At 46.9% G+C, this 24,494-nt stretch overlaps 1 protein-coding gene across 1 annotated transcript in view; it reads left to right on the top strand.

Moving 5' to 3' along the window:
* Positions 1 to 24,494, top strand: part of Ak4 (adenylate kinase 4) — a 53,845-nt gene that overhangs the window by 10,762 nt on the left and 18,589 nt on the right. The window contains exon 2 of the mRNA XM_038333157.1: positions 23,446 to 23,565. Coding sequence (XP_038189085.1) covers positions 23,446 to 23,565 — 120 coding nt within the window. The remainder of the gene's footprint in view (positions 1 to 23,445; positions 23,566 to 24,494) is intronic.

The raw sequence follows: 24,494 nt of genomic DNA, 5'->3' as shown, positions 1-24,494 counted from the left end.
AGGGCTCAGGGTTCAGGTTGTGGCTCTCAAGATGTTCCCATGACGTGTGCGTGTGTGGGTGGAGTGTTGAAGCCAGAGACCGGTGGGCGGGAGGAGAGGGGCATAGCTCAGATGTAACCTTCCCTGGTGCGCCTTTCATTCTCCGGATCTGTTTTCAGCCTTGCCTTTGAAGCTTGTCCACACTGTTCCTGCCGCGGGTAGCTCTTTTCTGGGACTTCTTCGTACCATCTGTACCTTCCGTTGGGCATTCATTTTCTCCTCCCAGTGACAGGCTCCCTTTGATTATTAATGACTTCAGCCATAAGTCTCTCACAGATTAAATAGTAAAGTTAATTAATGGCAGTTGAGTTGAGAGATTTTGGGCATAAGCTCAACAGGGCGAAGTGTGACTTTCTTATGTTTTACCTCCTGTGTAAGTGTTTCAGGAAGGTAGTATTCCACCGTGATGACTGCTCACTGGAAGGCCGCTCCGTGCGAGGTGGGCAGGCACTCTACCACAGAGCTACAGTGAGATCAGACCGAAGGCAGTTCTCTGAGGAGATGTTTGAACTGAGCTCCAGGCGGGGCAGCGATCTGGTGTTCCTTTTTGGGGTGCAGGGGGAGTGACCTTAAATGGAAAAGCGAGGAACCTGGTCCGTTCTGTTCATGGTATGGACGGAGGACTGTAGGCTCAGGGTCTTTTGAGTGATCAGATTTATTACTGGAGAAGGCATTTCTGTTGCTGCTAATATGTAATAAAGTAGCTTTACTGAGGTAAAATTTGCATGCAGTAAACTTGGCCCTTTAAAAATGTTCAGATGGGCTCACCGGGTAAAAGTGCTTCTCATTCAAGTTTGATGACTTGAGTTCAGTTCCCAGAACACAACAAGCAACCGAAGCGAAAAGCCGCGTGCACCTGTAATTCCAGCCCTCCTATAGACAGGTGGGAAACTCACTTAGAAGCTCGAGACTGTACATGCACAAGAAGCAAGGGAGACCCTACTTCAAAATGAGATGAAAGCAGAGAACCAGCTTCTGACATCCACACATAAGTCGAGACACTTTCAAGGCCACGTGTTCCAGTTACCCACTACCACAAAACAAAAATAACTGAACAAGTCAAGCTCAGTGTGCATTGGCTGCAATCCCAGCTTCTTCAGAGGTTGAGGCAGAAGGATTGTGACTTCAAGGCCAGCCTGGGCTACTAGGGGAGTTCTCAGACTCTCAGAATAAATCAAAGGGTGGGGGCATCGCATTAGGCCCTCTGTTTGCTCTCTACCAAACAGTCCACACAGATTAGCTGACTGCAGAATCCTACACCTGTAATGTCAGCCTTTGGGGGACTGAAGCAAGAGGAGATTGTGGGTTCAAGGTCAACATGGACTGTGTGAGACCCACATTTGCTACAACAGAAAACAAAACAAATCAGCAACAAGAATCCTGAAGAAAAGCACTTCCACAAACATAGGAGTCAGTGTATTTATTTTACAGAGTGGTAAAGCCACCATTATCACCCAATCTCAGAGAGACCCTGTGCCCATTGGCAGGTGACCCGTACCCATCTCCCACCTTCTAGCCTCTGATCTTTGAGTCCTGCTCGTAGGCTCCAGCTTCGGATCTTCTGCCTCTGCCTCCCAAATGCTGGGGTTGCTGCATTTCATCTTGTTACCAGCAGCAGGGATCCTCTCCACTGTGCCAGCCTGAGTTTTGTCTGACTGAGCTTTGGCTCCTCTAGTGGTGTAAAGTAGTTCCGGTTTGTGGGACGCCTGTCCCTGCGCTGACGCCTGTCTTTCCCCACTGGAAAACTGCCAATTCAGATCCCTCCCGTGTTAAAACGGGCTCATCAGTCTTTATTCAGTTCGTTCTTTTTTTTTTTTTTTTTTTTTTGATACTAGTCTTTTTTTTTTTATATTTATTTTTTTTAATTATGTATACAGTATTCTTCCTGCAGGCCTCATTACAGATGGTTGTGAGCCACCATGTGGTTGCTGGGAATTGAACTCAGGACCTTTGGAAGGGCAGGCAATGCTCTTAACCGCTGAGCCATCTCTCCAGCCCTTGATACTAGTCTTAAAGAGAGCAGCCAGTGTAGACAGAATCTGTGGTATAGTTCCAGGTTCTTCCTTACATGGTAAGTATGGATAACATCTTAGGGCTTGCTTTCTCTTTTTCCAAAAGAAAGGTTGGTTTTTCATTTGCGTCAGTTCCTGCCCCTTAGTTTTAGGGAAATGACTGCAGCTTGGAGGAAGGACAAAATCTCTTTCCACAGAGTTCTGTTTTGGTTTTCCAGAGTTCTTTGGGACTAAACGTTACGCATAGCAATGAACCCGGTAAGTTTTAAGTATTCAATTTCTTAAAATGTCTTAGAATTGAAAGGGATTTTGGGTCATTCTGCCCAAGTGGCCATTTTAGCTTGCTCCCTTCTGTGGCAGCTGACAGCTCACCCCCTAGGCATCGAGAGTGGCTCTTCCATTGCTGCATAAGTCTAATTGTTGGGAGATCTTTCTTTTATCGCCCCTCATACAGAGATGAAAGCCAAGTCCTTGAAATGATCATCAGGAAGCTGCCATCCGTTTGTCCAGCTTCTGTCTTCAGTGTCACATAAATGACATCCACTGGCCCTTCAGATATTGAATAGTTTCAAGGCACCTCTGAGAAGAAGAGCCCTACTTTCCTGTGATTATATAGCTGGACTGACCTGGCTCGCATGCTCGCTCACTCTTTCCCCTCACTCCTTCCTTTTCATTTATCCATCCGTCCTTCCTCGTGTGTGTGTGTGTGTGGTGTGTGTAGTATGTGGGAGTGGTTATGTGTTCTGTGCAGTCAGGAGAAAAGCTGTGCTTTTTGATTTTGAATGAGTGAGTTCCTGAAAAATGTAGCGAGCTACGGAATAACTAACAAGGAACAAAGAAGTAGCAGGCAGCTAACAAGATCAGGAGCTCAAACTCGTTATGCAGTGGAGATGCCTGGTTTGCCCATTGAGCAAGCATCGTCAAATCAGAGACTCACCAAGGTCCAGCAGAGATCGACTGGGGAAACCCAGGCAGTCAGTTGGCGTTCTCAATTGAGCCTTCCCTCCATGGCTGAGCTTCCCATGGCTGAACTGCTGACCTCCTTGCCCACTGTGCCCACTTTATCATGGACTAGATGCTAGTAACATCTGGTGGAAATGGTTCGCCTTCTGGCCGTTCTCAACACACATGGTGTTTTTACCTGTGGGCTGTTGTAATGTTCTTGTCCTTCCTGTTATAGAGTTAGGGGGACTAGACTATCTTCAGAAAAGGAGCCTTGGATTTAAAGTGGGCCTGGAGTGGAGGGGAGGACAGCTTCTCTTCAGAGCTATCGTCCCAGTGAGCTCACACAGCACAGGACAGTTTACCAGTATCCCTGTGTATGTATGTATGTATGTATGTGTGTGTGTGTGTGTGTGCCTGTGTGTGTCCATGCGTGCGCTTTCTAGGGGGGTCAAATTTGGGCGTTGCTCCTTGGAAGCCATTCAGCTGTTTTTGTTTTTCTTTAAGATAGGGTGTCACTGGGATCCGGGATTCACCAATTGGTTAGGCTGGCCGGCCAGGGAGCCTCAGGAATCCGATTGTCTCTGTCTTTAGCGCAATGAATGCAAGCATATGTCATCATACAACCTTTTTTTTTATGTGTAGTGGGATTGAATTGAAGGCCTCAAGCTTGTGGCGAGCACTTCTGACCGAGTTATTTTATCTACCTGGCTCCTAGGTTATTTTTCTTTTGGTTTTTAATACAGGGTCTCACTATGTAGACCAGACTGGCATCAACTAAAGGCCTTCCTTTTCTGAGACATGGTTTGCCTCTATAGACTGGGGACTCCCTATGCTGCCTAGGGCCTTGAACAACTCCTGCCACTGAGTGCTGGGATTACAAATGTGAAATGTGAGCCACCGTTTAAATTTTTTTTTTTTTTTTTTTTTTTTTTTTTTGCCATGACTCCATTTTGATGGCCACCACCAGCTGCCGCCAGTGGCTGAATGGAACTGTTTTAGCTGTTGAGGGCTTCCCATTGTCTTCCACTTTCTCTCAATTTTCATGTTATTTCAGGCATTCTGAAGACTATCCTGTCCTGCTTAGCCTTGTAAAAAAGCTCCCGGTATAACCACAACTGCATTCTTGTACTCAGGAAGCAGGAGTAGAAGGATCAATAAATGCAAGTCCAGTCCTAGTCTGCAGAGTGAGTCCCGGGTCTGCTCATAGAGATCCGTAGTGAGGCACTGTTTCATTGCCCTTCCCTCCCTGCTAAAGCTCATAGCATCTGAGCGCACGTGCGCCTCTGTGTGTGTGTGTGTGAGAGAGAGAGAGTGTGTGTGTGAGTGTGTGAGCGAGTGTGTGTGTGAGTGTGGGAGCGTGTCGTCAGAACCCGAATGTCAGACAACTCCAATTTTTCAGGGTACTCATTTTGTTCTGCCCATTGATTCGGGGCTGGAAATCCTTCCAACCCCTTGGCCAGGTCAGGAGTTAGTTTGGTCGTGTGGAATCTGTTAGGTGCTGGGTATCCCCTCTCTCCCAGCTTCAGTACCGCCGAGCATTGATCAGCAACAAACACCTGGAGATTTTATTTACCCAGTTATCTGTAATAGTAGTTCATTTGCATTGTTTTCCATGTATTACATGTATTATTACTCTTTTTGGTATGTGTATGTGTGCTTGTGAGTTTCAACCCATGTATTGTGTACGGGGGTCAAAAGTCAGCCTTGGGGGTCATTCTCCACTTCAGGCTTCACCCATCTCTTTGCTTTTCCATACAGGGTTTCTCTGTGCAGCCCTTGCTGTCCTGGGACTCACTCTGTAGACCAGGCTGGCCTCGAACTCAGACCCACCTGCCTCTGCCTCCCGAGTGCTGGGATTAAAGGTGTGTGCCACCCCACTTGGTTCTTTTTTTTAACTTTGTTGAGTATAGGTGAGTGCCTGCATGTATGAGCGCCACATGTGTACCTGGGTCCCTTAGAGGTCAGACAAGGATGCTGGATGTTCTTTAATGAATCAAAGGCAGTGAACCACCATATGGGTGGGTGCTGGGAATGGTACCCCACGTTCTGCAGGAGCAACCAGTGAACCACTGAGTCCTATCTCTAGCTCTCCTCCTCATCTTTTGAGGATCTCACTTTCTTGAAACTCCTCAGTTACCTCAGAGCCCCAGGGATCTGCCTGTCTCTCTACTGCTGGGATTGCAAGCACAAGCCACCATTGTGACTTTTTCTTTTAATGTGGATACTGTGTATTGACCTGTTCTCAAGCTTACCTGACAAACACTTTACTACTAGAAATCTCCCCAGCCCTGTATTGTTAACCCTCTAAATTCCAAAACGGTATTTGCGGTATTTAAGCTAACCGATATGATGTAGAGCACTCACTCAGTGATATCCACCCCATCTCTGACCTTGGGCTCTCAGTGGGCCCACCCCAGCTCTGTGACCTTAGGCGAGGCTGCCAACCTTTGAGTGTTGACCTACAGATACAGGATGTCAGAGCTACGTTGGAGGAGTTCTTGGAGTGTTGGCAGGGCTTAGACTAGAGTGGGGCAAGTCGGGCACTGCTGATAGAAATGTGGGGGATACTGAGAAATCTTAATAACTTGACATCATCAAAAAAAAAGGTTTAGCCGAACTGGTCCAGGACAAGCTCTAAAACTACAGCAAGTGTCGGGCGGTGGTGGCGCATGCCTTTAATCCCAGCACTTGGGAGGCAGAGGTAGGCGGATCTCTGTGAGTTCAAGGCCAGCCTGATCTGCAAGAGCAAGTTCCAGGACAGGCTCCAAAGTATTTGTGAGCCTCCATGTGGGTGTTGGGAATTGAATCCTGATCTTGAAGAGTACAGCGCCGTCTCTCCAGTCTCACGCTTTTCTTTTTAATATTTCATTTTTAATTTGTGCTTGCATGTGCTCGCACTCACACGCATGTGTGTCCGTCTTTGTGTGCACATGTATGTGCATGTGTGGGTGCCTGCAGAGGTCCGAAGAGCAGGCGTTGGCTCCCATGTATCTGGAGGGACAGGCAGTTGGGAACTGTCTGATGTGAATCCTGAGATCTGATTTTTGTTAGATTAGAAGAGGCTCTTAACTACTGAGCTAGCTCTCTGGCCCCAATAAGTTTTTTTAAAAAACGATTTGTTTAAAAATTAGGTGTACATGTATGTCTGTGTTAGGTAGGGTATGTGCGTATGAGTGCAGGCACCCGAGAAGGCCAGAAGAAGTCCTTTGAAGCTGGAGTTAAGAGGCAGTTGTGATCTGCCTGACTTGAGAACTGGGAACTGGACTTGGGTCCTGTAAGAGCAGTACTTCTTAACTGCTAAGCATCTTTGAAACAGGTTTTCTAGCCGGGCGGTGGTGGCGCACGCCTTTAATCCCAGCACTCGGGAGGCAGAGGCAGGCGGATCTCTGTGAGTTCGAGGCCAGCCTGGTCTACAAGAGCTAGTTCCAGGACAGGCTCTAAAAAAAAAAAAAGCTGCAGAGAAACCCTGTCTCAAAACCAAAAAAAAAAAAAAAAAGAAACAGGTTTTCTTGTTTTAAAGCCAGATTGGTAGCTCATGCCTGCAGTCCGAACACTTGGGAAGCCGAAGCAGGAGGATTGCTGTGAGTAAGAGTCCTACCCAGCTTATATAATATAATCCAGTAGTAATAAATGTAGTCCAGGATAGCTTGGACTACAGAGTAAGACCTTATCTAATAAATAAATAAATAAAAACCCTCCAGTGACATAGGTAGTAGTTTAACAAATGAGCAAAATGCCAATAGTTTTGTTTATTTAATTATTATTTTTTAAGACAGAGTTTCTCTGTGTAGCTCTGGCTCACTCACAGGCTGGTCTTGAACTCATAGAGAGATCTGCCTGCCTCTGCCTCCCTCAATGCTGGAATTAAAGGCATGTATCATGTACCACCACCACTCGGGAGAGTCTTTTTACCATGCCCAGGCTGGGGCACATGGAAGTAGGAGGCTCTTCAGATCCAGTGACACCCTTGGAACGTAGCGTAGGCACAAGTTAGTACAGTACACAATTCCTTTGAACTTCAGGGATCCAGAGATCCTTACATGTCAGCCCGTGGGGCAGGTAGCTGGTTCTGTAGGTGCATACACTGCATCCAACTCAGAATGGCAGTTTGAGGTCGGGAGGTCCCAGCACTTGAGGGGTTGAGTCAAGAGGAAAATGGGGAGTTTCGGGACAGCCTGGGTTAGGGAGCATGCATGAGCTCGTGTATGGAGGAGGTCAGGGAAGAACTTTTGGAAGGTCTCTCTCCTTCCACCATGGGGGATCTGGGGGCAAGGACTGAACCTCCTCAAAGACTCCACAGGTTAAACTTTTTAAGTAAAGAGCAGACCTAACAAACCTGAGAACTGAGTTGAAGATGTGCAAGGTTAAGCCCTGCTTTGAGTTACAATTTTTGGGGCTTTTTATTTTAGCTTTTGGCATTTCTTTTCGTACTGAGAAATATTTCCACCAGTGGGCCTGCTGAGTGTGCATCTGGCATCTGTAGTGGGCCCAGTTGTGATGGAAGCTCAGGATTGCTGGAGTTGGAGATAAACCTGAACTCAAGGTCTGCCTGGGCTAGAGAGTGAATTTGTTACCCAGACCTCAGAGGAAAATTGTAGTATATGCCATCATCCCCATCTGTCTGGCCAGCGGGGGCTAAGGGCAGGAGGCTGTGAATCCTTGTCTTGCGCTAGAGGTGTTTTGAATGTCATGCTGCAGCACCGTGTACCCCGGCCCATGTGCAGAGGAGCCGACCCGAGCCGAGCCCAGGCTGCTGCCTGCAGCTGCATTCCCCTCTCTGCGGTGAGGGTGAAAGGCAGTCACAGGTGGTGGCTGAGCTCTAGCTGCAACTGCTGTGCTGCAGGATGTTCTAGGGACAAAGGCCAGGAACTCACTGGAGCTGGCAAGCGTGTTTCTGGACCATAGGATTTTTTTTTTTTTTTTTTTTGGTTCTGGTTCTGCCGCTGTTAACTTATTGTTTTAGAGACCTGGAGCTCAACTACGTATCCTAGACTAGCTTTAACTCCAGCTGCAGTCACCATACCATGGCTGGCACTTTTATCTCTTGAATCTGTCTAGCAACAAGTAGCCACTGAAGGGAGGCCGTAAGAGGGTGTGTTGAACCAGCCCCTCAACACTTTCCTAGGAAAGGCCCGAGTGTTAGGTGGTGCAGTCTGTTTAGGACTCCATCATGGCTGCTCCCTCTTAGGATCCTGCTGTCGTGGGCTCATTGTGACCACCATATATTGTCCTCTTCTCTGGAAGTTCTTGCTTACCAGACTGGCCTAGAGCCCATTCCTCTTCTGCTTCAGCCTCTCCAGGTTGCTAGGATTGTGGGTGTGCACTACTATGCCCAACTCGATAGCTTTCAGGTTTATTTCACAGGTTTATCTTACTGATAATCTACACGACATAAGTGTAGTTGCCCTTAGAAGGTCATACAAAAGACAAGGAAAAAATAGACTAAAAATAATCATCAAAATGGGCATTAAAAAGTGGTAGCGTTTGTGTTTGAGTGTTTTGCCTCTGTGTATATTTGTACTATAGGTGCCACAATGCCCTAGGGACAAGAAGAAGCCATTGGATCCCCTGGAGCTGGAGTTACAGAAGTTTGTTAGCTTCCAGCCGGGTGCTGGGAATTGGACCCAAATCATCTAAAAAGCAACCAGTGCTCTTAACCATCGAGCCTTATCTTCAGGCCTCATAGAATGAAAAAATTAAACTTTGTGCACGTTTGCACATGTATGTGCATGCCACAGCACGTGTGTGGAGATCAGAGGACGACTGTGGGGCTTGTTTGATATTTTAAGCTGCAAAGCAGGGGAGTCTATTTATACCTTTGAAGTGGAGTGGCTTTAAAACAACTTATTTTTATTGGCTGCTTTATTCAGTCGCTGCCTTGGCTGGTGAGGAGTGTATACTGCCTGGGTTGTAGGCATCTCTGGAGGCTCTTAGGTGGCCTGGTTTATAATAAGGAAAAAGGGAGGGAAGTCATTGTTGCAAATACATCATTCTCTTTATGCACCCTTTGGAGAGCAGCCCGGGCAATTCTGAAAGTGCGCCTGCGTTGTTTTTCTCCTCTCTCTGGCAGTGGAATAAGTGTGAACATTCTGAAGTCTCTCTAAAATTAGGCTCCCTGCTAGCACATTCAGCTTCAGGTATGGGCCATTTGAAAGAGCAATGGGGGTTTGGAGACCAGAGACTTGTTTAGAGTAAGCTCACGGGTTGAAGTTGAGGGGCTGGGACCTTCTAGGCCATTGAGGGAATCACCTTTGGATGTCTAGGAACCTGTTGGAATATAACCATGAGAAAGGAGGGTTCCCCAGAGAGCAGGCTGGATGGTAACTTTTTTTTTTTAGTTTAATTTTATTTCATGCATATGGGTGTTTTGTCTGCATGCGTGTGTGTCTGTGTGCCACTTGCATGCCTGGTGCCTGAGAAAGCCAGAAGAGGGCATTGGGTTCCTTTGGAACTGATGTTTAGGTGTTTGTGAGCCACTGTGGGTGTTGGGATCAAACCCGGGTTGTATAGGAGGGTCAACTGTCTATGTGTTACTTTTATTGGTTAATAAAGAAACTGCCTTGGCCTTTTGATAGACCAGTCCTTAGGTGGGTGGAGTAGACCAAACAGAATTCTGGGAGGAAGAAAGCTGAGTCAGGCAGATGCCATGAATCTCTGGCCCAAGAAGGACGTTGGTTAGATTTTTTCCTGGTAAGCCACAGCCTTGTGGTGCTACACAGATTTAATGGAAATGGGTTAATCAAGATGTGAGAGTTAGCCAATAAGAGGCAAGAAATAATGGGCCAGGCAGTGTTTAAATGAATACAGTTTCCGTGTTGTTATTTCCGGGGCTAAGCTAGCTGTGCGGGAGCCGGGTGGGACGAAAAGCAGGCGCACCCGTGCCGTGCCCTCAGCAAGAGCACCTAGTGCTCCGAGGCCAGTGCAGTCTGAGATTTTTCGAGATTGTTAAATCACAGCACAAATCCTGGTCACATGTTGTGTCATTCTGGGGAGGCTATGAAGGGAATGGATGCAATTGGTGACGCAGCCTGGTCCTAACAGAGAATTGACTAATTTTCCGGTCCTCAGCGCTGTCTGTTAACACTGAAAAGATGCAAGTCAGGCTGACTCCGTGGTTAAGAGCACAGGACCTGAGTTCAGTTCCCGGACCTGAGTTCAGTTCCCTGTAACCACCTCGAGTGGATCACACCTGCCTGTATCCTATTACCAGCTCTAGGGGGATTTAACATCAGCACCTGACACTCACATGCACATCCCCTCCTCATAATTAAAATTATCCCTCACATGATTAAAAAGTAATGGAAATAAATCTTTAAAAAAACATGGTGATACATGACTAATATTAGCTATTTGGGTGTCTGAGGCAGGAGGATAACACTAGCTGCTGAGCTAGTTCAAGGATATGACTGACTTAGTCAACTTAGTGAAGGGTCAGGGATGTAACTCATGGAAGAATTCTTTCTTCTTTTTTGTTTTTTTTGAGATAGGGTTTTTCTGTAGCTTTGGAGCCTGTCTTGGAACTAGCTCCTGTAGACCAGGCTGGCCTCAGACTCACAGAGATCCGCCTGCCTCTCTCTCCTGAGTGCTGAGATTAAAGGCATTAGCCACCGAAGAATTCTTTAGCATGGAGCCCAAAGGAAAGACAGGATTCAGACCCCTCCTCCCACAGCTCGGGCCTATCCCCGTGAGGTAGCATTAGTCCTGGGATGAGACCCCTTTGGGGACCAAATGACCTTTTCACAGGGGTTGCCATCGGAAAACACGGGTGCTATAATTCATAACAGCAGCAAAATTACAGTTGGGAAGTAGCAACGAGAAATGTTCTGGTTTGGGGTGAGCACACCATGAGGAGCTGTACTAAAGTCACGCATCAGGAAGGTTGAAAACCACTGCTTTAGTCTCCCGCCCTCCCCCCTTTCTTCAGATTTCCTGCTTGCCTGGAAATTCACTTCTGCTTTCCAGACTTTCTTTCCTGCGTGACTTCATCCTGTGTCGGGCACTCGTAACTTCCGCCCCTCGAAGCACCTTGATAGGGAAGTGTTTGTACCGAAGGGTTGGGGCACCGGGGGTCTGAGCCTGTTAGCATCACTCTGGGGTAGGGTTTTAGTCACCGCTGTCGGCTACTTTACACTGTCCAGACATTGCCTGTCCTGCCCTAGAGGTCCGCACGTCTTGCTCTGCCCTGCTTGAGGCTCTGCCTTTTGTGCGTCCCGCTTCCAGGCTTCCCGTACCTGCTGCTTTTATTACCCAGAGCCTTTCCCCATCTCTCAGATGCCCCAGATAAACCCTGCCTCTGTCTGCTGGTTCAAACACCCATCGATTCTGTTCCTTGAACAACCAGACTAGAGGAAGTAGAAGGAGCTTGGACACTTGGTATTTTTAAAAACTTGATTAAAATTTTAGAATAGAGCTATCCTCCCCATAAGGGTCTCTAAGAAAGGGAGGACCATTATAAATACTGAGGGCGTTTTTGGTTGTCATTTGTTTTTATATTTTGTGTGTGTGTGTGTTGTGTGTGTGTGTGAATTGTGAGACCCAGTCCTCTACTTCTACCCCATGGGTCCCAGAGATCTAAGGGTGTAAGCTACATTTGCTAGCTCAAGGCTTGCCTTTCTCCTTGCTGGAGGAAGATCTTGGCTTGTTAGTTGTATTCACTGCCACTGTCATCACCACAGGTGCATCTCATTCTTGCTTCCTTTTCTTGCTCTTCATTCTCACCATTGAAAAACATTCCCGGGCCCAGGCATGGTGGCGCGTGCCTTTTCCAGCACTTGGGAGGCTGAGGCAGGAGGATCACTAGCTAGTTTTCGGGCAGCCTAAGGCACATACAAGGTCTTGTTTTGTAAAAAGATGAAGGAGGCTGGACAGGTGGCTCAGTGGTTAGCACTGTCTGCGCTTGCAGAGAACCCAGGTTCAGTTCGCGGCACCCACGTGTCTCACAGCTGTCACTTCGGTTCCTGGAGCTCCCATGCTCTCTTCTAGCCTCTTTGGGCACTAGGCACAAAAGCCGTGCATGGACGTAATGGACAGGCAAAACCCTCACACACGGAAAATAATAACTAAAAAACATGATGGGACATCTGGTTCCCTGAGACGAAGCTCTTCCTCTTTGCACAGGAAAGGGTTGCTTGGGTGAACAAGACTACAGACCGGAACTGGAGAGTGTTAGATGCTTGAGGATGTTGGCAGGGAAGGCCTTCGAAGGCTTCGCTCTAGTGACGTGTCTGCAGTATGGACTCTGGGATCCCATTATGTGGAAGCCAAGTGTTGGCAAACATCTCGACTTTTGAATCTGTGAACGAGGAACAGTAGTGTAACTGCAGCCTAGCTCTCACAAGGAAGAAAAGGAAACTGTAGCCAGGGGTAGGAACTGATTTTTTTTTTTCTTTTTTTTTTTCTCTGAACCATTTTTTCTCTATGTGGCCCTGGCTGTCCTGGAACTCCCACTCTGTAGACTCGAACTCAGAGATGTACCTGCAGCTGCCTCCTGAGTGGTGGGATTAAAGGCACGTACCACCACCAGCCCACAGGAAAACACTCTTAAAACCATGCCTGTAACCCAGAATGGCCCAGGCATCACGTTCTTACCCCAGTAGAAGAAGCTTCACTTGGAAACTAAGATGGCAGCATTTGACGGGCTGAGTTTGACACTACACGTCATGAACTACGTACATGGACTACCACATGGTGCAAGACCCTCCAGGACGACACAGCACAATCGGAACTCTGTCTCAGCAAAACAAAACAAGAAAGAAAGAAAAAAGGAAGGAAATCAAGCATAATATAAAGTTTATAGGTTTTTATGTAAAACTTTTTTTTCAGGGATAAGATCTTGCTGGTGGGGTGACCTCAAACATGTTGTAACCCACACGCCTTACCCATATGTGCCACCATGCCCTGCTAATATCTTTTAGCTTGAAAAATCAAATAGTAGCCTTCCTTATAGAGGAACAACCACTGTGTTTTGTTCTTAAGTTTACTGATTTTGCACGCCTTTAATCCCAGCACTCGGGAGGCAGAGGCAGGCGGATCTCTGAGTTCGAGGTCAGCCTGGTCTACAAGAGCTAGTTCCAGGACAGGCTCTAGAAACTACAGGGAAACCCTTTCTCGAAAAACCAACAAAAAAAAAAGTTTACTGATTTTGAAAAGTTTTACATTTATTTTATCTATGTGTATATCTGTTTGGCTGTGTGCCACATGTAGGTGAGTACCTATAGAAGCCGGAATAGGGCATCAGATTTCCTGGAGTTGGACTTATTTGAGGTGCCCGACATGAGTGCTGGGAACTGAACCCCGGTCTTCTGCAAGGGTGACAGCAGCTCTCAGCAGCTCCTAACTGCAGAGCCCTCTCTCGAGCCAAGTACTTAGTGCCCAGTGACTGTTTCTGTACCAGGTGCTTTTGTTGAAGACTGATGGCAAGTTGGCTTGTCAGTGTCCCTCAGTGGCCGAGGAAACCCTCTGGGAAGTCCTCAACCTCAGCTTTTGCCTGCCCTCCCAGCCTGCTTTGAGAGGCTATGTGCTGGGCACGTCTTTCTTTGGCTTGTGATTTTAGTTCTCAGGTTATTATGAGAACACTGAGGAACAGAAAGGGGCAAAGCTGTGCGCCGGCAGCTGTGTGGCAGCTTGTACCACCTGCGCAGATGGCGTGGAGAACAGTGGCTCCTTTGGCAGATCCACAGCCAAGATCCTTTCCGCTCAGGAGGTGGCCCCGCCAACTGTTCGTCAGCCTACTGCCATCGAATGGATCAGATTAAAAATGAAATTCTTCTCTGTCCTCTGAATGGGGGGCAATCCTCGGGCTGGGATCAAGTTACAGGGAGACTAGTCTTTGTTTTTTGCCGAGAAAATCAAGAGCGCCAGGAAGGAAGGGAGTAGAATCCCATTTCTCAGGACTGTTGTGCCTAGTATGGTGGGTACCAGGGCCTGAGCCTGAAAAGATGCTTCAATCCTCTGAGCCTACACGGCTTCAAGTTCTGACTGGCTCCCAGAGTGCTCGTCCCTGTCTGTTTAATTGTGGTCTTCTGCTGCATCTGGTTTTCTTGGCTGTGTGTGCTGCAGTGTGTGGTGCCGACCGCCCCAGATGCACATGGTGTGGGTGTTTCCTGAAGTACACATGCTCTGGTCCTGGGCCAAGAAAATACTCAGGATGTAGATATCTGCATTGGCCTGGCTTATGGAATTCCATCATCTTTATGATTTATTAAGGTTTTTTTTTTTTTTTAAATGAGGGCTTGTACTGTTGTGTTCTTCAAGTCCATGGGAGGGGTCAGATGATTGATGTGCTGTGAGGGGCTCTACAGCAGATCTTCTCGTGATGGGTGTTCCCCTCAGTCACGCTCACATTCCCCTGTCCAGAATCACGGCTGTTGTCCCTGTGTCCCCATGCCTTGTCTGTTAGAGGAACAGACCCTTTGCCAACACATTTATGGGCCCAGACTACAAAATGTTGATTTCAAGTGCATGAAAATACTCATTCTGATTGGAGAGAAGTGGGGGTGGGGGGAAGCAAAGCACCGACCCTAAACTCTCCAGGCCAAGTACAATTGAAAGAACCTTAAATTGACACCAGGCATGCTGCTGCCTGAATTCTAACTCCACTCCATGAATCCAGAGTGCTCCAGTGTCTGGTGCCTCATCTGCCCATAGAAACAGACTCTTTAGTCATTATAATCCTTCTCACATCGTGGGAACCTCAGGGGATGAAAGAGAGCTGGTGTAGTTTGAGGAGTATTTGGGTGAGAGTGGATTGTTACCCTGTAACTTTTACACAACGTCCAAGGGTCTAAATTTCCACAATCAGCGTATCAGGCAGCTGTGAGAATCTGAGGGCCTAATGAGTGACGGTCTACTCGGTCGTTCGGGCAGAGTTGGAATCAGAATCCTGGACCCAGATGCCTGCTGCTCTCAGCTGCTGGAGGACTCTTGGGTCATGTTTGGTTCTGTAGCTGTTTTTTATTCTTTGGTTCTTTCACTCTTTGGAGGCCTGCCACCCAACTCCCAAATAAATGACACACAGAGTATTATTATTTTGGTTTTTTTGAGACAGGGTTTCTCTGTGGCTTTGGAGCCTGTCCTGGAACTAGCTCTTGTAGACCAGGCTGGCCTCGAACTCACAGAGATCTGCCTGCCTCAGCCTCTCAAGTGCTGGAATTAAAAGCGTTTGCCACCACCGCCCTTAACAAATACATACATATAAATATAGAAGGGGGCACCAGATCTCACTATAGATGGTTGTGAGCCATCATGTGGCTGCTAGGAATTGAACTCAGGACTTCTGGAAGAGCAGCCAGTGCTCTTAACCTCTGAGCCATCTCTCCAGCCCTACTCCTGTATATCTTAAATTCACACTTACTCCGTGGCTGGCTATTGGCTATGTGGCTGGATGGCTGGCCCCTAGTATCTTCCTTTACTTGATCTTTTGCTCCTTCTCTTTCGCCCAGATTTCTCCTCCTATTTATTCTCTTCCTGCCAGCCCCACCTATCCTTTCTCCTGCCTTGCTGTTAGCTATTTTTTGGACCATTCAAGTGTTTTAGACAGGCAAAGCTTCACAGAGCTAAACACATGGAGCTTAAAAGGTACAACACATCTTTACATTATTAAACAAGTGTTCCACAGCAGAAACAGATGCAACACATCTTAAAATAATAGTCCACAACATGTTCCTTTGGTCATTGTAAACCATCCCAGTCTTCGAAAAGACTTTGGTGGGATGTGAATCACATTACAAATTCTTCCCCTTTTCATCTTAAGTGATACAGTGATTTCATACATTTTGGCTAAAATGTAGGCTAAAAAACAAAATTTCTTTTATCATTGCTCTGGTTTGGACCAGGGATAAATGATTGCACGGACTCAGATAACTGAATATTTTACCACACAGGAAACAGGTTCCAACCAGTGGTCTTCCTCTTTCCACTCCCATCCCTCAAAAAGAGCTAAATGATGTCATCTAAGCCTATGAGGAGGTGTGGAGGCATGACTTGGCCCCACAGGGATCTTTAGGACAACTTAATGATGTCCTAAAATAAAAATGAAGAGGATTAAATTTTTGAGTTCCAAGTTTTAAAAATTGTAAGTTATAAATCTACCTCTGTCATGTTCCTTAGGAAAGCTCGAAAGTCTCCAGGCTTAGAGTTTTGTAGATAAACCTTATCTGTGTTTTGCAGACACCAAGAAAGAGGCACAGGCTAGAGAGAGGCAGCTGGATTTTCTCTGTGCTCTTGGATAGAACCCTGGGCAACTACATGTTAGTTTGAGAGGGCTAGGTGTTTCTTTAGGATGATCCATAGGAGTCCTAGGAGTTTGGAATCTCTAAGACTGGAGACAGACATTTTGTGGGTGTTGAAGGATGTCAGCTTCAAGAAGAGCTCCTTGTGGTCAGACTTCAAAAGGGGCAGTGTAACCCGTAGTGATGATGTGGCCACATCAGTTTGTACAGACCCAAAATAGTCTTTGTGAGACCCACAGAATGCACTTAATGCTTAAATCAGTAATCTCAGAGCTTGCCAGAGAATTGGGTTGGAAGGTAGCATTTAAAGCTTTGTCATGTAGAAAATATTTCATTTTGTGGGCAGATGTGGCATCTCTGAACTTCAGAGCTGTCGATGTAAGTTGACAATGGATTTGGGTGAATGTCAAGTGTTTGTTATGTAAGCAGGAGGACCTGAGTTTGGATTCCCAGCAACTGCGTGAAGAGCTGGCTGTGGTGGCCATGCACCTGTAATCCCCTGCTGGAGAGGAGGACCCTTGGGGTTTGTTGGCCAGTCATAACATTTCCTGTCACTGTGGCCATGGCAGGTGTACAGTAGTGGCTGACAAGGGTGCAGACCACAGGCAGTGGCAGATAGGCATGCAGACATATGTGGGACTGAGGTGGGGGTGTGGTGCAGCCTGGACTGTCCATCCACTTACCCAATTGGACATCCTTCTAGTTGCCCTAGGGACTAGGCTCAGCCAGGAGTTGATGAAGACTCATTTTAGTTGAGTGCCACAATGACTAATATTTAGGAATTTCTGCAATAATTTCTACCTCTAAAGGACTTGGTCTCGTTTCTTGCCTTGTTTTTGACACGGGGTCTTATTTTGTAGTCCAGACTGCCCTTAAGCACATGATGATCCACCTGCCTCAGCCTTCTGAGTGATGGAATTGGAGGTATGAGTCACCCATGTCCAGCTTGACTCGTGTGTGTGTGTGTGTGTGTGTGTGTGTGTGTGTGTGTGTAGGAAATATGTGTGCCTCCTCATGTGTAGGGGCTTGAAGGAGTCTTCCTTGATTTCTAGCCATCTTTATTGAGTCAGACCTCTTAACTGAACCCAGAGCCTCCCGGTGAGCGTTAGTTTAGCCAAATTCTCCAAGGATACCTTGTCTCTTTCTGAGCACCGGAGTCACAGGCTGGCCACCACATCTGATCATTTGTGTGAACACTTGGATCTGAACTCTGATCCTCATACTTGCGTGGCAAGCGCTGTGTCCACTGAACCATTTCCCTAGCCTTGGACATCCTTAAAGTCAGGGGTCTCATATAGCCCTGGCTAGCCTGAAACTCTGTAACTGAAGTATGTATGACCTTCCTCCACTTTTCAAACTGGTTCTCCAGGTATGCACCACCATGTCTAGTTTATACAGTCCTGGGAGATAGAACTTAGGGCTCTACATGCTGGGCAGGCAAGCACTGTGCAGATGGAGCTACATCCTCAGTCCTTGACATGCATCCTTTCTGTGTGTTGTGCAGGGATGGTTGGGGGCAAATGTGGGTGTAGTCCACCTTGTTTGAGGCAGAATTTCTCACTAGGACCTAGGGTTGGTTCATTATATTAAACCAGCTGGACAGCAAACTCTAGGGAGCCTCTGGTCACCTCTTTCTCAGCTCTGAGATTACAGATACATGCTGCTATGTTATTTTATTTTAACATGGGCAAGCCCTGCTGAACTTCTCTTCAGCCTAGCATCATTTTGGTTGGCCCTGAATGCACTTGGGTACTGTGGCAGTCAGAGGACAGTTATATGAGTCAGTTTTCTCCATTACTTGGATTCCATGAATCACACACCTTTACCCAAGATCTTCTAAAATATTCTATGATGAGCATTTTCCTCCTTGTGACCTCCCTTTGAAGTGTTCCAGGTTTTTGAGACAGGGTCTTTATGTATCCTTGGCTGACCTGGAACTTGCTATGAGACCAGGCTGGCTTTTAACTCAGAGATCCTCCAGCCTTTGCCTCCTAGTGCTGGGTATAAAGGCATGTGTCACCATACCCGGCTAAGTATTTTCTTGGAAGAGATTTAGCAAAGTAATATGAAGGACAAACAGTTTATAGGGAGGACACAGTATTTTTTAAGTAAGTACCTAAGTATTCTTGCACACGGAAAGAGAAAGAACTTAGTCTTTAGGATCACAAAGCTACAGTTTGGGGGACTCTGATTTCTTCTAATCTTGTCCCTTCCACACAGTGTTTGGTACTCACAGGCTGTGCAGCCTTGGGAAGAAATTGGTTCCTTGCCAGGTCTTTTTCTCAGAGGCATTGAATGGGCACAGAAAGTTTGCCTTTAGTGACCCAGCCAGGCATCGTGGGAAGTTGCTGCATGGAAGACATTTGACTAGCTTGTCTTCTGAATTCAACTTGCTCTCACTTGGTCAGAGCAAAGACAGAGAGAAGACGGCAGTTAATGTGTTTTCTAGCCTGAGAGAGAGAACATTACCAAACATTTTGTGTAACTGCCAGATTCTGTAGGAAGAAAAGCACAAGGCTTCCCTATGTTGGAATCTTGCCAATAAAACACAGATAAACATTGCCTTGGTCGCCTCTCTGTCGCTGTGGTTAAAACACCATGACCAGGGGATCTTAGGAGCTGATGAAACTTTCTTGGAAGTATGAGTTTGGAAGGATGAGCCACTTGGCTTAAGCTCTGTAGATTTTAAGTCTAAAAAAAGATGTGCCAGGAAGGTGAAACACATCTCGAATCCCAGCACATGGGAGATTGAATGACGCACATGGGTTTCTAGTTAGAGGCCAGTCTTTGTGACTTAGAGGTACCCCATCTTCTAGCTGTGGCATCCCCCCCCCCCACCCAGTGTTTGTGTAGAGGAGAGGGAGAAACAGTGGAGGGAGGAGGGTGGGATAGGAGAGTACCATCTTTGGAGTCCCTGGGAAATTGGATCCGCTCTGTAACATGTTGCCATTAGCTTTCCCTGGCTAGGGCAGGTGCAGGGACAGTCCTTGGAGTAACCTGTGTCTTGTGACAAGATGCTCTCATCTCGTGCACTTCCTTCCTTTATATGCTGGGTCTCGTGGTTGCGAGTCTTTTTCGTGTGTTGTGTCAGCGTAGTGGACATGCTGCCTGTCTCCTTCAGAGGGAGGCCACACTGTCTGAAACAGTTGGGAAAGTTTGCTGCTCTCAGTTACACATCGGACTCACTGAGTGCTGGAAATCTTCCATGGGGGTTATTTTAAGCTTCGTTTGGATCAAACCAAGGTACTCAAGGGACAGATGAAGGGCTCCTCCCCTTGCTTCTCTTTCTTGGGCTTTTCTCTTGGGCTTAGGGCTCTCACAACTTAACCATTCCAATGTCATATTGCCCTGTTCTGTGGCATACACCTCTGTTGAAGGCACTACCCATGCCATCTTGAGGTTGTTTGTTTTCCATGGAGGGTCCTACCAACGCCTTGAGTTGACACCGAGCCCCTCGATCGAAGTAGCTGGCCTTTGGTCTGGGAGTGACCATTCTAAAGCTGCTTTAAATGCCATGCCCTTCAGAGTCACCTACATGCGGTCCCATATCTTGCTGGTCTGCTCTCCATCATGAGTGCCTGAAGTATTTCCACGTATGGCGGGTGCCTCCAACACCTGCAATGTAGCTCCCCATGCACCTGCTCTGTTCCCCCTCGTTAGTGATTGCTCAGTGATTGTGCACTTGCCTGTGTGTGTGAAGCTCTGGGTTCACCCCAGCACTGCCAGTATTAACACATGTCCGTCACCTAGCCAACCGCTGATCGTTCCCAGTGCCTTAGCCCCTTTGAACAAGATGCTATCTGGGATGTGTGACAGTAGCTGTTTGGTTTGAGAGGGTCTCATGTAGCCCAGACTGGCCTGCAATTCCTTGCATAGCCAAGGATGACCTCGAACTTCTTCAGTGCTTCTCGCATGCACCACCACACTTGGTTCTATGCCCCACTGATATGGTACCTAGGGCCTTGTTTATGCTGAGCAAACATTCTACCTACTTTATTTGATCTCCAGCCCTATCACTTCTCCTCCCTGGCCTGGAACTCAGGATACACCTGCCTCAGCTGTGCCTTTGGGTTAATAGCTCCGTTCTGCTATAGTAGAATTTACTTTTCCCAATCCCCAGGGTTTTCATTCATTCATAACATGCACCAAGTTTTCATGAACACTGAAGGTACAATATTGAACCAAGTCTCAGTCTGTCTTTTTTGTCTTTCTGCTTCTTCCCCTCCCCCTACTTGCTTCCTTCTCACTGGGTGTGCACACTTGTGTGTGTGAGTGTGTAAACAGTCAGAAAGTAGTTACTTTAGAGGGAGGCAGTACTGGAGTGAGGGAATTGGGGTTGCTCACAGGCATAGAACTTATTTCTGGGATTAGGATCTTTCTGAAATTAGGCTCTAGTGCCAGTGTCCACCAGCAGTGGAGTGGGAGGTGGAGTGCTCACCTTTCAGATACAAGGCCATGGGTGTGTTGCAAAGAGCAGTAGCAACTGGAACTAAAGTCTTAGTTCAGCACTGGTAACAGTTGTTCAACACTAGCGTGGTTTGCCATAAAGTGTAAATTTTATGGTGTGTGAATCATGCCAATGCTTGGAGGTTTGTGAGGACATTAGGACAGCACGTGGGTCACCTGAAGCATAGTGCTGTGGTCAGGTCCTCAGCTAACCATGTCATTGTTCTCCAGGAAATAAATTTCTCCGCTGCCGTCAGTAAGCCGGAACTCTTCCTCACAGCTGTATACTCAGAGTGTCACCCACCACATAGTTCTCAGTTATACAAATGATTCCTTCAAAATTTGTATCTGTGCATACATGTGTATACCTGCCGTGGCGAGGTGTGTCTGAGGACAGCTGTGGGAATCAGTTCTTTTCTTCCACCATTTCGGTCCTAGGGACCCTCAGGTCCTCAACTGGTTAAGCCTGGCAGCAAGTGCCTTCACCTACTGAGCCGTCTCAGGCGCCCATAGCTACAAACCTTACAAAGTGCATCCTTGCGTACGGCTGAGTATAGGTTCTTCTGCTGGCATGTTACCTGACCTCTAGGCTTGGGATGCCTTGACCGTGCTGCAGTTGGTTGTCTTGGAGACAGAGTCTCTGTAGCCCAGATAGCCTCCAAGTTGTAATCTTCTTGCCTTAACCCTCCAACAGCTGTGGTTAGGCATATGCCACCGTATCACCGTATCTGGTTTGGGCCTGTGTTTTATTTTTAATTAAAATATGATTCAATCATTTCTTTCATCTTCTCTCACCTCTAATACCTCCTATATTCCACCCCCCCCCCTTAAATTCCTGGCTTTTTTACTATTGTCATATATACGCGTGCACACAAATACATAGTCAGGAGTAGTGGTGCTTTCAGGAGGCAGACAGGCAGATCTGAGTTCTATTTGAGGCCAACTTGGGCTCTGTAGCGAGTTACAGGATGGCCAGGCAGGGCCACATAGAGACTGCCTGTCTCCTTTAAAAAGGGGGAAGAAGAAAAGAATGAGCGCATATATACATAGAACCCATCGAGTCTGTTTTTGTGTTGTTTGTTATGTATTTGCTTTTAGGGCTGACCACTTGGCATTGGAGAAATAGTTGGAGAATATTTAATTCTCTCTCTCTCTCTCTCATCAGTCTGTAACTCTATGTGTGGAGCTCCAAGAGTTTTCCCCGTCTGTGTTGATTAGCTATATTATTGATTACATGGCTATAGTTGTCATGTTGGAAGGCACAATCTTACAGCAGACTTCTGGTCCCGTGGCTCTAATCTTTGTTTCCCTTCTTCCAGGATGTTCCCTGAGCCGTATCAACTGGGGCTGGATAGCTCATGTGGACCTGCATTTTTAGCTTCCCTAAATTATGGATTGAGTGATGTCAAGATTTCCACAGCCTGTGGTTCAGTGCTTTACTTGAGGATAGAAATACAGACTCAAGCTGGGGATGCAATGGATCTATGCGAATTCAAGGGGAGAATGGGGCTAAAATGCTTCCCAGGCACTTTCCTATAATATTCTGAGATACTCCACTCATTCTGTTTATCTCTTTATCCATACTTCTCTGGCATTTCCCCCCACTGTTAATATTCTTAGATATCTACCTACCTGTCTGCTCACCTGCTCAGTCATCTGACATCCATCCTAGTGTGCAGGTGTGTGCAATGGCATGCGTGGAGGGAGGAGGTAATTTGCTGGTGTCTGTTCTCTCTACCCCGTGGGTCCCAAGGTGTTGAAGTCCCAGGTAATCAGGTTTGGCAGCGGGCAGCTTTTACCACTGAGCCATGTCGCCTACCTGGTTTTGTGTTATGTAAGAACTTAATGCCCCTGCATATGTGGCTCTCAGTGGTTCAGGTCCCTGGTCAGCAAAGGACTTCATTTTTGTAGAAAATGTTCAGTTTTTAGAAATACGTAGGTTTAACACCCTGTCCTTTGCCAGTCTTATGTAAAGGCTCCTATATACAAGAAATTGTTTTTCTCTGAAGTGTGTTTTAAGATTCACATCCTTTTACAAACTTGGCAGTTCATTAATATCCCCATTAAGTTCACCATTACTGCTGTGCTGTCACTAGATGTCATCTGATTATTGTGACCCGGGAAAAGAAGCACGCGCGCGCGTGCGTGAATGTGTATACGTGTGCAGTGTGCGTTAAAGTTCTGGAGACGGGTCTTTCTAACGTAGCCTCATTTTATTTAAACCCTTGATCCTTCCACCTTGGTCTGCTCAGTATTGGGATAACAGGTGTGGGCTGTCATGCCTTCCTCTGTGGGTTTTTGTTTTTTTTTTTTTTTTTGGGAGACAGGTCTAACTGGCCTGGAATTTGCCTCATTCCCAGAAATATACCTGCCTCTATTTCCCCGGTGTTGTGAATAAAGTCACATGCTAAATGAAATGGTTTCTTTCCCTCTGGTCTCCCAGGGAATGGTTGAGCCTTCTTCAGACTTCTCGCACTGCCTGATGAATACCTGTTTTTATAGGGGGGAGTCGGGTAGGGTGTGTAGGTTTGGGCTTTCTTTTTTTTCAAGACAGTGTCTTCCTGTGCCATTCTGGCTGTCCTGGAACTCACTACATAGACTAGGCAGGTGTCTGGAACTCACGAATCCACCTGCCTCTGCCTTCCAGGTGCTGGGATAACGAGCTTCTGACCCTCCTGCCTCTACCTCCTCAGCGCTGGGATCACAGGCTTGTGCCAGTCCACCCATCTTGGCAACCTTCTTGAGTGCTTCTTTTTCATCCCCTCTTTAAACAGAAGTTGGCGACACGGCAAAGCAGTACCTAGAAAAAGGTCTTTTGGTGCCAGATCATGTGATCACACGCCTCATGGTGTCAGAACTGGAGACCCGGAGCACCGAACACTGGCTGCTAGACGGTGAGTGGGTAGTGGGCAGGCTGGATTTCAGTACTCTTGATTACTCTCGTAAGTTTTTACAGTTTATGATAATATATAATTTGACAACATGGGAACTCAGTGTGATATCATCTTAATTTTCTGCCTGGTGACCATTAGCTTGAAAGCTTTGACTCAAGAGAAGCATGACAAGGTTATACTGGGTACCATCTTAAATTAAGAGGCATTTTCATTCACTGGGGTTGTACAAATTCCAACTCTGAGTTTCTTGTTTTTCACTTGACTGATTAACAGGAAGGTGATTATAAAAGTGGTAGCCTTAGCCAGGCAGTGGGGGGTGCATGCCTTTAATCCCAGCATTTGGGAGGCAGAGGCAGGTGGATCTCTGAGCTCGAGACCAGCCTAGCCTACAGAGCTAGTTCCAGGATAGGCTCCAAAGCTACAGAGAAACCCTGTGTTGAACCCTCCCCCCCCCCCCAAAAAAAAAATTGGTAGCCTTAGCCAGGGGATACCTGTTATCTCTGCACTTGGAAGGCTGCGGCAGGTGATTACAGCAGGCTGTAAGCCACTCCGGGCTTACAGGTTCTAGGCCACAGGATCACAGAGTGGGGCCTTTGTGAGGCAGTATAGTATTTTTATGGTCCAGCCATTCCATTGTTGTGAAATACTAAAGATGTGTTATTCACTTACGTTGTAGAATATTTGTTCCTCGATGCAAAGATATGTCTCTTTCTTTGTTGCATTTGTAACTCTGAAGCTGTGCTACTTTGCCTGTCTAAAATACCTGATTGGTCTATTAAAGCGCTAAATGGCCAATTACTAGGCAGGAGAAATAGGTGGGGCTGGCAGGCGGCGAGACTAAATAGGAGAACAAGATGGGAGAAGTCGAGAAAACAGCAGGAGCTAGCCACCCAGCCAGCTAAGGAGTAAGAAGAAAGGTGTGTGTGTGT

The sequence above is a fragment of the Arvicola amphibius genome, chromosome 6, assembly GCF_903992535.2.
Source record: "Arvicola amphibius chromosome 6, mArvAmp1.2, whole genome shotgun sequence".
Lineage (NCBI taxonomy): Eukaryota > Metazoa > Chordata > Mammalia > Rodentia > Cricetidae > Arvicola > Arvicola amphibius.
The sequence above is the reverse complement of the archived record's forward strand: the minus strand, read 5'-3'. Positions and strand labels throughout refer to the sequence as shown.